At 38.6% G+C, this 16,168-nt stretch overlaps 1 protein-coding gene across 7 annotated transcripts in view; it reads right to left on the bottom strand.

The window, feature by feature from the left end:
- Positions 1 to 16,168, bottom strand: part of CNTNAP4 (contactin associated protein family member 4) — a 252,839-nt gene that overhangs the window by 119,271 nt on the left and 117,400 nt on the right. For all 7 annotated transcript variants that reach the window (XM_047079258.1, XM_047079260.1, XM_047079263.1 and 4 more), the window contains one exon: positions 2,367 to 2,514. In XM_047079258.1, coding sequence (XP_046935214.1) covers positions 2,367 to 2,514 — 148 coding nt within the window. The remainder of the gene's footprint in view (positions 1 to 2,366; positions 2,515 to 16,168) is intronic.

The raw sequence follows: 16,168 nt of genomic DNA, 5'->3' as shown, positions 1-16,168 counted from the left end.
TTGTGTTTGAATTTCAAATCTTGTTGGCTCTCAGTACCGTTACTTCAACTGGGGGTCAATGAAAACAGGAAGCTGATTAAATGCACGGACAATGTGCTCACTGCAAGAGACAGCAAATGAAGTCACAGGGAAAAGAATGTTCCACAGGGGTGCAGATCAGTGAGAGTGGAGGGAGATTTGGGTCATCGTGAAGCATATATGGCAGCAGAGAACTCAAAGGACCCTGTTCCTCAGCAGCCCCTTCCTTCCATGGGGACATGGTGAGCGGTGCTTTAGTTTTGGAAAAACAGTGTCAGTAGTCCTTTTTCAACGAATGTTGAATTTACATCCCAGATTGAATGTGTACCAAGGGTGTACAACTGGGGAACCTGTTTAATATTTCTAAGACTCTGTTAAATGGGTGATTTTTAGGATGAAATGAGGACGTCTATAAAAACTGTATCTGACACAGAGTAAGGGCTCAAGAACTGTTAGCTATTTTTATACTGTGATAAATAAATACTTTGCAAGGTGGATGCTCTAAGTAGAGATGCAACTACAAATATAAAGCATCTGAAGTCTGTTTTGCTAAGTATCCAGGATGCAGCGCGGGCTTTGCTATACTCTACGACCCAAACACAAATAAGACGGACTGTCTGAGTTCTGTGTTTCAGAATTGCAATTTGGGGTGGGATGCTTTTTTTAAAGGGTGATTTTATTCCAACGGATCATTGCGAAGGAGGAGGTACCACGTAACAGGAACAGCTAAGCTGAGCTGTTGGAGACAAGAGAGTAAGTGGGTAGATGGTAAGAAGTACGCTTCCCTGGCTCATCTCTGCGAATCAACAGCTGGATGGAGCCTAAGCTCGCACGTGGGTTCTGGAGTCTGGCAGATCCGGCTGCAAACCCCGCGTTGTGACTTCCCATCAGCATGGCTTCAGCAAGTCCTAGTGCCTGAGCTTTTAGCCTCCCCTTTTGCGAAGGCGGGGTGGGGGAAGTGGCGGGATGGGCGGGGGGCGGGGGGGCGGTGGGAAGGGAATAGTAACCTAATAATGGACTTTTAAAAACCTGGACTTTTAAAAAAATTATAAACTGTTCATGTAATGCTGTAATAAGCACTCAAGAAAACACTGCTACTTCTAGAATTTTTCAAAGACTTAGTACTATTAAAATTAGTGTTATTGCTATGATTATGATTACTGTTGATATTCACACTGTGATCGCTATTCTGTAGGCTCCGATGGGAACAAAAGACCAGTCAGTTACCTTTGATGGGACAGAAGGATGCCGGGAACATCACTAACTACTGCAAGGAGATGTGCAGTCTGGACAACATAGTTTGTCCGTCTGACACAGTTTCAACAACGTCAACACGTCGCCTGTCCTGTGCGCGACCTATCTTGCCTGCATGCAAATGAAGTGAACCGGAACCTAACTGGACTTACATCAAAAAGTGATAAACTATGTGTGACAAAAGCTTTAGTGGCTAAAAAGCTTTAGCTTTTAGCTAAATAGTGATATAGAGGAACTGAACAATCTCAGGCTCTTTTCCGGATTCTTCCGTGTACTAGGCGTGGGACACTGGGCAAATTACTGAATCTCTCCAAACCTCAGACTGCTCATCTGATAATTGTAGATCATGTTAACTAACTCACTGTTCCATAATAAAAGAGCATCTAACAGGATGGTGTGGCTTGAGGTAGGCTATCAATAACTCTTAGGCCCCTGCCCCACAAAAAGATATAATAAAATGCTTCATTAAGAGGAGACTAAGTGAAATCTGTGGTTTCTACCATTTTTTATGTGAAAGTATTTCAAACACATTTTATATTTTAGCAGAGGTCTTTACTTTTTCTATGAATTTATGTTGAGGGCACAGCATATTTATAAGTGAGTTACATGGCATTTTATTTTTAGGCTAAAGAGACCAACATTCTTTGGTGCCTAACGTTTGACTGGTTATACTAAATGGAACACTGTATCTTTTATGAAATTCAGGGTGCCTAAGTGAAGCATCATCAGATACAGTCCATGGAGGGGGAAACTCTAATATTTGCAAGTTAGGATCTAGTTAATAATATTAGATTTGGATAAATGGATTCACATATGTCCATTAACAGGGAGCTGTGTGTACCTATCTCCGTAGGTATTGATCTATCTATAAAACGCTTCCATTTCTGATTTAAAATATAACACTAAATACTGAAGTCAATATTGCCATGCACGGGCGCGTGCGCACAACACACACACACACAAGCTTTCCACAAAGATCATTCCTGTTTTTCTATCTCTTTACATAGCTATAAAGTCAATTTCAGTGTGCAGTTTGGCTCTTAAAACATCTCTTTTGATCTCTACGTCAGTGTGTTGGGTAAACAAACGCTTACTGTATGCACATCCGAACACCTCGATCCGCATTCCAATTCTGCCCCTGGGGTTCCACTCCAAAGGGATGAAGCGCAGAAATCGGGCTTTGATGGAAGGCTGGAGTCTATAGTACACAACACTGTCTGCATTTGCATTTCCTGAAAAGCCCTAAAAGAAAAGGGAAAGAAAGAAATCAATGCATTTGGAGAATATCCATTTTACCCTGTGACCTAGAGTGTCCACAAGCAATGTCTGATTTGTTTTTTACTATAAAAATGGCTGCCTTCTCCAAGAAAATCATTATTATCAGTTACATTGTAATGTCCCTCTTTCACACAGAAGTCAGGATTGCTCAAGCTTTTCTTTATATTGAGAGTAGATGAAATTCCACCTTCCCCATTAAGCCACCTTTCAACATGATACCCTCAATAAACGTTGTTTGTATAAAGTGCAAATTATACTTAAAAGGTATTAACATTGTGAATGGCACAAAAAAATTTTGAGAAAATCTTCTCCCCGCATTAAAAAAGCAGGATCTGATTCAGCAAAGAAGTTGCTTAGTCACTGATGAATGATAAAAGTTAGGAACCTGTTTCCATTGTTTCATTTTATCCTCTTAGTAACATAAACAAAAGTATCACCCATTCAGAGCTAAGGAACTACACTCCGAAAACAGGCTGTTCAACCTCACGCACTGCACTGCCGGTGCGTCAAAGTGATTTAATAAAAAAATAACAACACAAAAGTGCCTGTATTAAAAAAGAAAAACTGTTAAGGGAAATTAGAAGCAATAACAATTGGGAAGACCTATAATTAGACTTACAGACTCTAGAATCTGAAAGCTAGAAAGACCTTGAGAATGATGCTAAGCTGGCACAAAGTTCAGATGAGGAAATGAAAGGTCAGAAAGGTAGAAAAGAATCCTCTGGTATTTGGAAAACTGTTGTATGGTAAGACCAAGAGCTACCCTCCTTCCGCAAAACCAGGATGCATCTGCCTACCACGTAGTTCACCTGCAAAAGCCACACACCAGAGCACCTAACATCTAAGCACTTTACTTTTCTCCTCCATGACGAATGGTCCGCTTTCATATATGAAAAAGTTAGGGGAAGTGGAAGTTGTTCTCAATAATTTATATTTATTTTTTTATTTCTTCTTCTCCTCCTCCACTACCCATCTTCCCTTCCTCCTCCTCCTTTTTTTTTTCTCCTTTTCCCCTCTTTTGATTTTTTTTTTCAACTGTAACAATCAGCAAATGTAGGAACAAAATAAGGGATCTATTCACGCTCTTGGTAGGTCTGTTGACCATGACTGACTGGATCAACAAATACGGCCGGCCTCATGTAGACTGCATAAGAAAAAGGCAAATACATTAGGAATACCTATATACAGGGAGCCTGCTCATTTACCTACTTTTCTTTCCATTTCACTAATATCCCTTTACCAGCATTTACCAAAATATTTTTTTAATATGAAATTTATTGTCAAGTTGGTTTCCATACAACACCCAGTGCTCATCCCAACAGATGCCCTCCTCAATGCCCATCACCCACTTTCCCTCCCTCCCCCTCCCCCATCAACCCTCAGTTTATTCTCAGCTTTTAAGAGCCTCTTATGATTTGGCCAAAATATTTTCTAATACATTTTTTTAAAGGCTCAGTGTTTCATAGTCAAATTAATTTGATTTGGCTCCCCTTATCAATCGATTCCCTACTTCTTGCTCCCACTCCACCAATATTCCATACACCAGCTCTCAGGCTCACACACCACAGGCAGTTCTGTGATGGCACCTCCAAATTATATCCCAAATCTGGGCACCTCTCTTCATCTCAGCTATGACCACCCAGTTCAACAAAGAATCATCTCACCAGAATTATCTCCATGACCTCGTCCTCACCTTTTTTGTTCTGTTCCCTGGCACCAACCCCATATGCAGCCCTAGTCTCTTAAGCTCTCTGAGAAGTCAAAAAAATTTTTAAAGGTGGGTGCCTGGGTGGCTCAGTCGGTTAACCATCCGACTTCAGCTCAGGTCATGATATCACAGCTAGTGAGTTCAAGTCCCGTGTTGGGCTCTGTGCTGACAGCTCGGGGCCTGGAGCCTGTTTCAGATCCGTGTCTCCCTCTCTCTCTGCCCCTCCCCCGCTTGCACGCGCACGGGTGCTCTCTCTCTCTCTCTCTCTCAAAAATAAATGAACATTTAAAAAATTGTTTTAATTTTAAAGGTAAATCAAACCATGTAACCCCAACTGCTTTCTTTACCACTTAGAACAAAATCCAATCTCCTTATCAAACACACGCTCTTTGACAACACCCTCCATTAGGTTAATGCCACCCTGGAGCCCCTAGAACAACCAAGCTCAGGGCTGCTTAGGGCCTTTGCACCAGCTGTCTCTGCTGCTCTGTAAGTTCTCTCTGCAAGGTCTCTGGCACAACCAGCTCTTCTTGCCCTTTGAGGCTTTGGTCAAAATATTACCCCTTAAGTCAGGCCCTTGCTAATCACAGTTGCAAAGGCAGTGTACCTGGCACACGCCCACCACACCTTATTGCCTATTTTATTTTCTTCATATTATTCATTATTTGGGGTCTTCTTCTGTTCGATTATTGTTTGTTTATCTTACCCCACTAGAAAATGAGCTCCATGAAAGCAAAGACCTTCCGTGCCCTCCATCCATAGTACCTAGAACATGGCTTGGCTCAAAGTGGTTCACAATAAGATACCTGTTGGATGCGTATGTTTGGGAAAGACTGGGCTTCAAAACAAAACAAAATTCAACAGGTGTCTTATTTACGGAACCTCTAAGAGCATGTCAACTGTGAATGTGCTAAAGTGCACTGTATCTCCCATGACAGGGATAGCTCTCTGGTATGTTTTAAACATATTAGGCCCTCATTCTTAGCTATTATTTCCCAGAACATAGACAGGAGAACACTGCTTAATTCCACAGGTATTTTAACTTTGTAATCAGACCCTTCCAGAAAGCTCCAACCTTCTCACTGGTCAAAATTTCATACTCTGGGCATTGGTGGTGTGTGTGTGTGTGTGTGTGTGTGTGTGTGTGTGTGCCCCCGTGTGTGTTTCCAGGCTCCCCAAATCAGGGCAATGTGGGAAAGGCAATGCGTGTCGAGGCCCTGGTCCACTGACATTCAATCCTAATCAGACCCTCTTACACTTCGATTCTATTTTCCTGGGTGCCTCTGGAAGGCTAATACAATTTTGATTTCTTTCGGTGAACAGCTGGATGACGAATTAGATAACCTTCCAAAAGATCTCATGTTTTTTCAACATTAATGCACATTCATAGATTTAGACAGATGCCAGTATGATGTTCTCAACATCTTAAAGGATTAAGAGGAAAGATACATAGTGGCCGTGGCAACAGACAGGTAAATGGAAGGGGGAGGTCCACGCGTGGCAATTGTTCACATTTTACCTGATCGATTTATGAGCTATGTAAATTTTCAGAACATAAAGAAGAAATATAAGGTGCTTAGCTTATATACGTAATAAAAATGTCTTGGCACATTCAAACTTTTAAGCAGCTTTTTCTTACAAAGGGTGAGGGAACTTGTGAGGTGGGGGATATGCGGGTTTTAGCACATTCCAGGCACATCTGGGGTTTTTTTCTAAATGAAAATTTTTTATTTTATAATAATCAGTATAATGAAAGAAGATGCAGACAGAGGAAGTGTGTTCAGTGACAGAACAGGCAGAACACTATCTTGGAATGCTCTGAGTACCTTAAATAACTTCCTAGGATCAATGTCAGCCAGAGAACAGGAATCATTGCTATTAATTAAGAATTCGTTAACTGAGCAATAATGTTTGTCTTGTCTTGCTCCTCATGGTGAAATTTTTTCAATACATAAGATAAAGACTTTGCTTTGGAATTCTGTATTTAATGGGCCCCTTTTTCAGAATGGTAGTCAATTAGGGATGTGGCTGATGTTACATTACCTTATGAATGAAAAGTTCTATGCATACTATCAGGTTTCAAATGTACTTCCCTCACCTAAGAGATATTCTTCAACTTGCTACGAATACTTTTTTCACACCATTGCAAGTTCATAAAGAACGCATGGATTTAAGTTGCTCATTAAAAACAATAATTTTATTATGTGGATGTTTATGTCTTCACTTTTTTCCTAGTTTTTTTTTTCATGTTTATTCATTTTTGAGAGAGAAAGAGTGTGAGTGGGGGAGGGGCAGAGAGCGAGGGAGACACAGAATCAGGCTCCCTAATGTTAGTGCAGCCTCTGATGCCCCCGGAGGCACTCAAACCCACAAAACTGGGAGATCATGACCTGAGCCAGAAGTCAGACCTTAACCAACTGAGCCACTCAGGCGCTCCTGTCTTTCCTTTTATTATAGATTCTGAACTTTGGTGTCTGTTAGAATTACCTGAGGAGCTGTTTAAAAATGCAATTTCTACATATGAGTGAAAACACATGATATCATATGTTTTCACTCATATGTGGATCTTAAGAAACTTAACAGAAGACCATGGGGGAAGGGAAGGGGGAAAAAGTTACAAACAGAGTGGGAGGGAGCCAAACCACAAGAGACTTTTATTTTTTTTTTTCAACGTTTATTTATTTTTTTGGGGACAGAGAGAGACAGAGCATGAACGGGGGAGGGGCAGAGAGAGAGGGAGACACAGAATCGGAAACAGGCTCCAGGCTCCGAGCCACCAGCCCAGAGCCTGACACAGGGCTCGAACTCACGGACTGCGAGATCGTGACCTGGCTGAAGTCGGACGCTCAACCGACTGCGCCACCCAGGCGCCCCACACAAGAGACTTTTAAATACAGAGAACAAACTGAGGTTGGATGGGGCAGGGGAGAGGGGAAAGTGGGTGATGGGCATTGAGGAGGGCACTTGTTGGGAGCACTGGGTGTTGTATGAAAGCCAATTTGACAATAAATTATATTTTAAAAATGCAATTTCTAGATCCTGAACCCCATGTGCTAAATCTGCAAGTGGGGCCCTGGAATCTGCATTTCTAATGCATGCCGAGCCAATTTGTGCTTTGGTCTTTAGCTGATTATGAAAAATTTTCTGGCTTGTGAATAAGCCATGCTCTTTTCCCCTCCCTATATCATTGCAAAACTTTAGAGAGGGAAGAGATTTCAGGAGAAGGGTCACCAGGGCTAACTTCTAAGGGGAGAAATATGTAGCAAACGTGTTCTGTGTTATCAGTCTAAAGGTCTTCAGTGTGCAAATCTGTACTCAGGGTCAGGTGCAGGAGAAATGCATTACGCAGCTGTAATACTTCCATCAATGCTGTAAGATAGTCATTTTTGCACCCACTTTAAAATTGAGGATAATGAAAATTATAGAAGTTGTGTGTCTAAAGCCACACAGCTAAGAAGTGGCAGAGGAAGGATTTAATCCCAGGCTTTGCTGACTCCAGAGAACATAATTTAGCTAAACTATCAATAGGCTTCCTTCCAAAAGAACATGAAAGCTAAACCAGTCGCCCTAGAGGAAGCTTGATATTTTATCTGAGGCTCCCCCCACTCTTTCTCATAATTTACATTTAAAATCTTTGACATATTGAGAGTAATACGACTCAGATGATCGCTGAACACAGCTCTCCCAGTTAACTATTATAGACAAAAGCATGGTTCCATAAACTTTACATTTTCTCAAAATTACTGGAGTAGAATAAAAAGAAAAGACAAACGTTCAATCATCAATAGGACTCGTACATAAAATGATAACTTCCTCACAGATACGAAATGCAAAAGAATATGCCAGTATTTCATCAAATGTATGAAACACCTACAAGTAGAATTAAGGTCATGTGTCTTATGTGACAAAAGTCAAAAAGCCTTAATTGTATTTTTCTTTTCTTGGAGACTTGATTTTCAAGCTCAATGAGGTATTCATAGATGGTTTACAAACGCATTCTAACCGAGATAATTTATGGAGTTAATGAATTAAAGTTCTTCACAAGATTTTAAGTATGTCCATAATGATTCTAAAGTTTATGAAGAGGTATAACAGCATTCATCTGTTTTATAAATATTAATTGAGCAACTCATCTATGAAAGTCAAGATGCATAAAGGGAAATGCCCATATGGCAGTTCATAAGGGGATCCAAAACACTTCTGTAATAAATCAGAAACATGGGACCACTTACATGTAGTTACATAGCAGGCTGTGTAATTACATAAAAATTGGTTTAGCTCCCACCAAAATAAACAGCAATACGAATATAAATTCAACATGACCAGCAGGCAAACATGAAAATCCTCTGACCTCTCTTGTTATGAGAATTCATGTGACTCACATATGACCTATTTCCAAGAACAAGTCATTTTGACACAGTCAGCTGACAGGCGGACACTGAATGCATCGTAACAACATGCTGTCTAATGGAAGTCAGACCTTTGTTTTATGGTGTTGGTTATAAATATTTACCAAGTGCACCAGTGAGCCTCCCAAGAGACTGTCTCACCTAAAAACAAAAAATTAAAAAAACTGAGAAAGCAAAGAAAAAATAACAACTGGAAAGTGGGAAATTTGCTAGCATAAACCCAAGTAAGTAACTTGTAAACATATGTTGAATAAGCCCATTGTAACTCTACGTATAAATGCCGATTCTCTCTTAAGTGAGTGTGAATGTCATTCATTAATTGTAATAAAGAAATAGCAATGAGAGTAGAGGAATCAAATTAGAAAGTTAAGGGTTGTTCTGTGTTTATGATAAGTCTCAAATTTCAAAATAAGAATACAGAATTTTATTGATATAAAATCAGTTTCTACCACCCCCTCTGCTCTGAAAATACTGTCTTTAAAATATTTACTTGCAGGGATACCAAATTCTTGGCAGTATTTCAGTAAGGTCCCATGTCTTGCCCATTATATTAGAATCTGTGAAGAAACCAAGTTGTAAAATACACTGTTTTACCCCTTTTAGCATAGAATGTTTCACTTCTCAGGATGGACGAATCGAACGGCAAGAGCAAAAAAAGCACATAAACAATACGGCCTTGGCTATAGTTTGTAACTATTGTTCAGAGACAGCAATAAATTGTTTTATGGAAGACACATGGATAGGTCATTACTCTTAAATTTATATTAGGGTAAGATGTCTAGTTTTTTGGAAGACTAAAATTTTATTGAAAGATAACTTTTAGCTTTAAAAAATCATCATATTATGGTAGTGGTAGACTAGGAAATTCTGAACAATCCTCCTGCTAGAAAAGTTGCACAAAATAAAAAATAGGGAATGAAGCGCTCGAAGACAATAAAATAGAGCCCTACCTTTGAGACCCTTTTCTCTTTCTAGGATTCCTGAATAGAACCTGAGACAGAAAGAACCTGAACATCAGATCTTTTTACAATTGCACAGGGTTAAAGACAAAATTTTAGATCTAGGTCCCCCAAGGATGAGGATATCCTGTAAGCTTCCACAGATTTTGTATCGGAACTCAGAGGGTCTACAGCTTAGGACAAAGGGTAAGTCACAGACAGACAACTCCTTAGAGGGACTAAAATTCAGCTTCCTACCTTCTCAATCTGTGAAATAACTTTAAGATAGTCAGAAAAGTCTGGTGCTCATTTGTACCTGCAGAAGCAAATGTACTTACATTCTGTAGAAAGATATCTTTCTAGGTCGCAAACTGTGTTTTCATTTTTCATACATAATGTCCTACACACCACAGAAAGTAAGAAAGCAGCAGTGAAAACTGTTCTTAAAGGGAAATTTGGAGTCGTGGATACACACACACACATACTAACTAGTAAACAGGAAAGGCATCAGCTCTGTATTTAAAGAGCTTGGAAATCATGACTGTACTCTAAGCAACAACAAAGTCAGACAGACTGAAAATCAATGACCTTTCTCAGACCTGTCGGAAAACTTAGGTTATTTGGTGCTATGGATTGGATTGTGTCCCTCCAAAATTCATATTAAGGCCCTAACCCCAATGCGATGTATTTGAAAGTGGGGCCTTTGGGGTGTCATTAGATTTATATGAAGTCGTGAGGGCAGGCCCCCATGATGGGATTAGCGTCATAATCATGAGAAAAGAGACCAGAGCCAGTGGAAGACACTGAGAAGGCTGATGTCTGCAAGCCAGGAAGTGGGTTCTGACCAGGAATGGTTTGAATTAGCCAGCAACTTGATCTTGGACTTTCCCAGTTCCACAACTGTGAAAACTAAAGGTCTGTTTTGTTTAAGCCACCCACCAGTCTGCAGTGTTTTGTGACTGCAGCCTGAGCTGACTAAAACCATGGCAAACTATCGCCCTGGAATCTGGAGAAACAAGACGATCCAAAGAGTCAGAGCCAAGATCTGTTCACCAGGATCTGCCACTGGTGCCAGAAACTGATAGGGTTGCTTACGTGGTAATAGTGATAAACTGATGGAGGCTGAGGGTGAGCTGGCATGACAGAGGGAGAGAGAAACTCCTGGGGACCACAGTCTTAGAGGGCCCTACATTTCTGTGAACTTGACTTTTAGGAAACTTTCACGTTCTCCATGAAGATCAGAAAAAGATTCCCTCCTGGCTCTGGCAGGGTAAGGGAAAGGTAATTATTGTGAAATACGCCCCAAGTGTTCTGCACAACAAAGGCCTACTGTCTAGGAGGAAAGACTTTGCCAGAGCCTCATCCCCATTAGGGAAGAACATTCTTCCCACTCTGGGTTCCCTACTCTCCCTGTCCCACCCAAGGGAACAGTCAACAGGAGTCAATAGCCAGGAAAAGAAGTAAGGGCAGGAAGGGAATGAGCTATGCCCCTAGAGACACACTAGTGAAGGTCACAGTCCCAAGACAGAAGCCCACTACAAATAGTGACATTTAGCTGGAATAACACAGAATGCTCTCATACCCTCATATCATAACATCCAACCAGCAGAACTCCAGTATAATAATACTGGATAACAGCTGAAAGCACTGTAAACACGGACCACCTCTGAAGAGGACCCCAAAGTCAAGAGGAGAGACAAAAATTCATCTAAGAGTATTAGATGAATTTGAAGCTTCCGGCACCTACGACACCTACATCAAACATTAAATACAGCCCAATTCCTCACCAGGTTAATATAAATCCTCACACAAAAATTCCATTCACTTCAGTTCCCATTACTGAATACAACATGTCCAGGGGTGTCTGGGTAGTTCAGTCGGTTAAGGGTCTGACTTCAGCTCAGGTCATGATCTTGCTGTTCATGAGTTCGAGCCCCACGTTGGGCTCTGTGCTGACAGTTCAGACCCTGGAGCCACTTCTGATTCTGTGTCTCCCTCTCTCTCTCTGCCCCTCCCCTGCTCATGCTCTGTCTCTCTCTCTCTCTCAAAAATAAATAAACATTAAACAAACAAAAATTTAATACAACGTGTCCACATTTCGGAGAGAAATTGCAAGGCACGCCAAAAGGCCAGAAAAAAACCACACTGCAGAGACAAAACAATCATCAATTACATACATCTCAGATGTTGGAATTATCAGACTACAAATTTAAAACAACTCTAATATGCTAAGGGTTCTAATGAGACAAGTGGACAGCATGCAAGAAAGATGGGTAAGATAAACAGAGAGATGAAAACTCTAAGAAAGAATCAAAGGGAAATATCATAAATCAAAAACACCGTGACAGAAATGGATAATGTCTTTGACGGGCACATCAATAAATTCAACACAACCAAGGAAAGAATCAGTGAGCTCAAAGATAAGAAAACATAAACTTCCTGCACTCTAATGCAAAAAGGAAAAAAGCAGAAGGGAATATCCAACACCTGTGGATAACTGCAAAAATTGTAACATGTGCATAAGTGGAATACCAGAAGGTAAAGAGAATGGAGTGGAAGAAATATTTGAATAATGGCCAACGACTTTCCAAAATTAATGACAGACCCGAAAGTAGGCCCAGGAATTTCAAAGAGTAACAAGCAGATTAGAAATCAAAATAAACTCTATACTGAGTCAAAATATAATCAAACTGCAGAAAGCCAAAGATATAGAGAACATTTTTAAAGAACCAGAGAAAAGCAAACACCATACCTACAGAGGAACAAGGGTAAGAATTATATTGGACTTCTCATCAGAAAACACGCAAGCAGGAAGAGAGTGAAGTGAAATATTTAAAGTGTTGAAAGAAGTAAAAATAAACTTGGAATTCTCTACCTGGAGAAATTCTCTCTCAAAAGTGAAAAAATAAAAACTTTCTCAGACAAAACTCAACAGAATTCATTGCTACCAGACTTGCTCTGCAAAAAATATTTCAAAGAAGTTCTTTATACAAAAGTTAAATGACATAGGTCAGAAACATGCAGAGAAAGGAAGAGCACTTGAGAAGGAATAAAAGAACTTAAGATAAAATAATTTTTTATTGTTAGTTACAAGATAACTGTTTAAAGAAACATTAGTCAAGATCTGTTGGGTGATAGCACTTGGATGAATTAAATGCATGGCAGCAACATTACAGGTAATGAGAGGGAAGGATTGGGAGTATTCTAAGTTACCTGCACTATTTATTAAGTAGTATAATGTTATTTGAAGATGGACTTTGACAGGCAAGGGCAGTCACTAAAAATTTTTTTAAGTATATCAGTATGGAAAGAGATAAAATTGAATCATACAAAATTCTCAAACTCAGATAACACATTAAGAAGGGGGAGCAAGAAACAAAAGGCAAATGCAACAAACAGAAAACAGTTACAAACATAGTAAATATTAATCCAAATATATCAAAAATCACTTTAAAAGCTACAGTCTAAATACTATATTTAGCTGTAGTCTAAATACTACATTAAAAGACAGAGATCGTCAGGCTATATATAAAGAATGATGAAACCCAACTATAGTTCATCTGCAAGGAATTCACTTTCAATATAAGACTAAAATATGTTAAAAGTAAAAGGATAGAGATTTACCATGCTAATGTCAAAAATGTAAAAATAGCAAAATTTAAACCACCAGATCAGTAAAATTGTAATTAGTAAGAGTTAATTGTGCATATCAGAACAGTTCAAGGACTGGGAGTTTCAGGGGCGCCTAGGTGGCTCAATCAGTGGAGCGTCTGACTCCAGCTCAGGTCATGATCTCATGGCTCATGAGTTTGAGCCCCGCGTTGGGCTCAGTACTGATGGCTTGGAGCCTGGAGCCTGTTTCAGATACTGTGTCTCTGTCTCTTTCTACCCCTTCCCACCTCTCAAAAATAAATAAACATTAAATAAATAAATAAATAAATAAATAAATAAATAAATAAAAGAGTGAATGAATGAATGAATGAATGAATAAATAAATGAATAAATAAAAGAACTGGGAGCTTTCAAACCAAAACTCTATGAGGCTTAGAAGCACAGCATTACAGGATGGCTCATAAAATGAAAATGAGGCAGTTGTTTAACCTTTACGTGATTGGTTATTACAATAGGGGTTTCCAGATGGTTAAAAGTAGTTATCTTGTACCATCTTTAGGAAAATGACTAAGTTTCACTTACGTTCATGGAATAATCTAGATTCAGTTTTGCTTATGTGGGTTAAATGGTTTTGTCTGCTCAGGGAATTTTCAAGTTTGGTTTTCATTTTGTATTTTAGCCGAACACTAACACCAATCTAAAGAAAGCTGGAGTAGCCATGTTAATTTCAAACAAAGCAGCCTGCAGAACAAGAAAGATTATCAGAGATAAACAGACACAGCAGCCAAGTTTCCAACATGGTATAACAATCCTCTATGTATAGCACGTAACAACAAAAGGGTCAAAATACATGAGGCAAATGCTGATAGAACCACAGAGAGAAATAGACAAATCCATTATTATAGGTGGAGTAGTTGATACATCAAAAAGACAGAAAAACAGTAAGAATACAGAAGACGTGTATATCGGTATTAGTCAACTGGATCGAATTGACATTTTAGAATTTTCCATCTAACAGCAGCAGAAACAGTCTTCTTAAGATCACATGAAATATTCATCAAGATGGACCACGTTATAGGCCCTAAATCGCACCCTCACAAATATAAAAGAATTGGGAACTGTACAAAGTATGCTCTCAAATCACAACAGGATTGAACTAGAAACCAGTAACAGAATGATAGTTAGAAAACCCCAAAATATTTGGAAATAACCCAAGGGTTTAGGCATATGTCCCAAGTAAACTTTTTAAAAATTGATCTAAATGAAAATAAAAATATAATTTATCAAAATTTGTGAGATATACCAGCATTTGTAGCACTAAATGCATACATTTTTAAAAAGGCAAAGATCTAAATAAATCAGTTTCCACCCTACGATACTAGAGAATGTACCCTACGATACTAGAGAATGTAGAGTAATATAAATCAAAAATAAGCAAAATAAAATAATAAAAAATCAGAGCAAAAATAAATGAAATTAAAAACAGAAAAACAGAGAAAATCAACAAAATCAAAAGCTGTTTCTTGGAAAAATTTGCTGAAATTGATAAGTCCCTACTCATGTTGTCCAAACAAATAAGAGAGAAAGACCCAAATTACCAATATCACAAGTGCATGAGAAGTCACTAGTACTGAGTACATGGGCATCCAAAGAAAAAAGGCAGAAGATTAATGAGCTAATAAGGATGGATGGTTGAGCACTGGGTGTTGTATGGAAACCAATTTGACAATAAATTTCAAAAAAAAAAAAAAAAGGATGGATGGTAAGACCTTAGGGAAAAAAATACAGTAAACTAAAACCAAGAATGAAGCACAAAGTAAATGATATAAGGCTTTGAAAGAACATTGAAATTAATGAAACCCTAGCTAGACTGATCAAGGAAAAGAAAAAAGAGACACAACTGATCAATACCAGAAATTCGAAAGAGCAACCCCACTATGATCCCATACAAGTTAGAATGACAATAAGAGGTTATTGTGAAAGGTTTTTGAACATTAAGTGAACAAATTCCAAACAAACAGTAACCTGCCAAAACAGATGAAAAACAGGAAAATCTGAGTAGCCTATCTCTATTGGCAAAATTAAATCCATAATTAAAAAATATTCACACATGGAAAATTCCAGGCCCTGATGTCTTCCCTTGTAAATTCTTCTAAACATTTAAGGACAAAATAACACTGATCTTATACAAACACCTTCAAAAAGTAGAAAAACAGAATGCTTCCCAACTTGTTTCATGAGGCTAGCCTAAACTTGATATCAAAATCTGACAAAGAATTTACAAGAAGGAAAATAAAAGCCAATCTTATTCATAAACACAATTCTTACTATCCTGTAAAATTAATTGCGAAGTTGCTAGAGTACATAGAAATAAAGAAAAAGTTTAATAGCTCATCACTTAATCAAGTGTCTTCCAGGAACATAAGGATTGCTTAATATTTAAGAATCCTTCAATGTAATTAATCAAACTGAAGAAAATATGATCTTCTAAACAGATATAGAAAGAGCATTTGATTAAATTCAACATCTGAACATGATTAAAACTTTTAGCCATAAAGGGAATTTCTAAATCTGCAAAGGATATCTATAAAAACCTTACAGCAAGCTGTCACATGCTAGAAGAAATGTGGAGATCTGCTTTGAGTGTGGGAATCAAAGTATGTTCTCTACAGACCCCTTCATTCACGATGAAGTGAATATTCTAACTAGGGTAAGAAAAATATTTAACAGATAATATGGATTCGAAAGAAGGAAAGAAGTCAGCTGTCATTCGTACGTTGGATGATTATGTGTATAGAAATTTTTTTACTCTATAGAGCATGTTTAGCAAACCTGCTGAATGAAAGTCTATATATAAATATGAATTGAATTTACACACCTTTTAGAATAGCCAAAATCCACAACACTGACAACACCAAATACTGGTGAGGATGTGAATTAATAAGAACTCT

This window comes from Lynx rufus, unplaced genomic scaffold (assembly GCF_022079265.1).
Source record: "Lynx rufus isolate CCGP_SWC_20201006 ecotype Redwood Valley unplaced genomic scaffold, mLynRuf1.p SCAF_16, whole genome shotgun sequence".
In the NCBI taxonomy this organism is placed as follows: Eukaryota; Metazoa; Chordata; class Mammalia; order Carnivora; family Felidae; genus Lynx; species Lynx rufus.
This window is presented reverse-complemented; position numbering and strand designations above follow the sequence as displayed.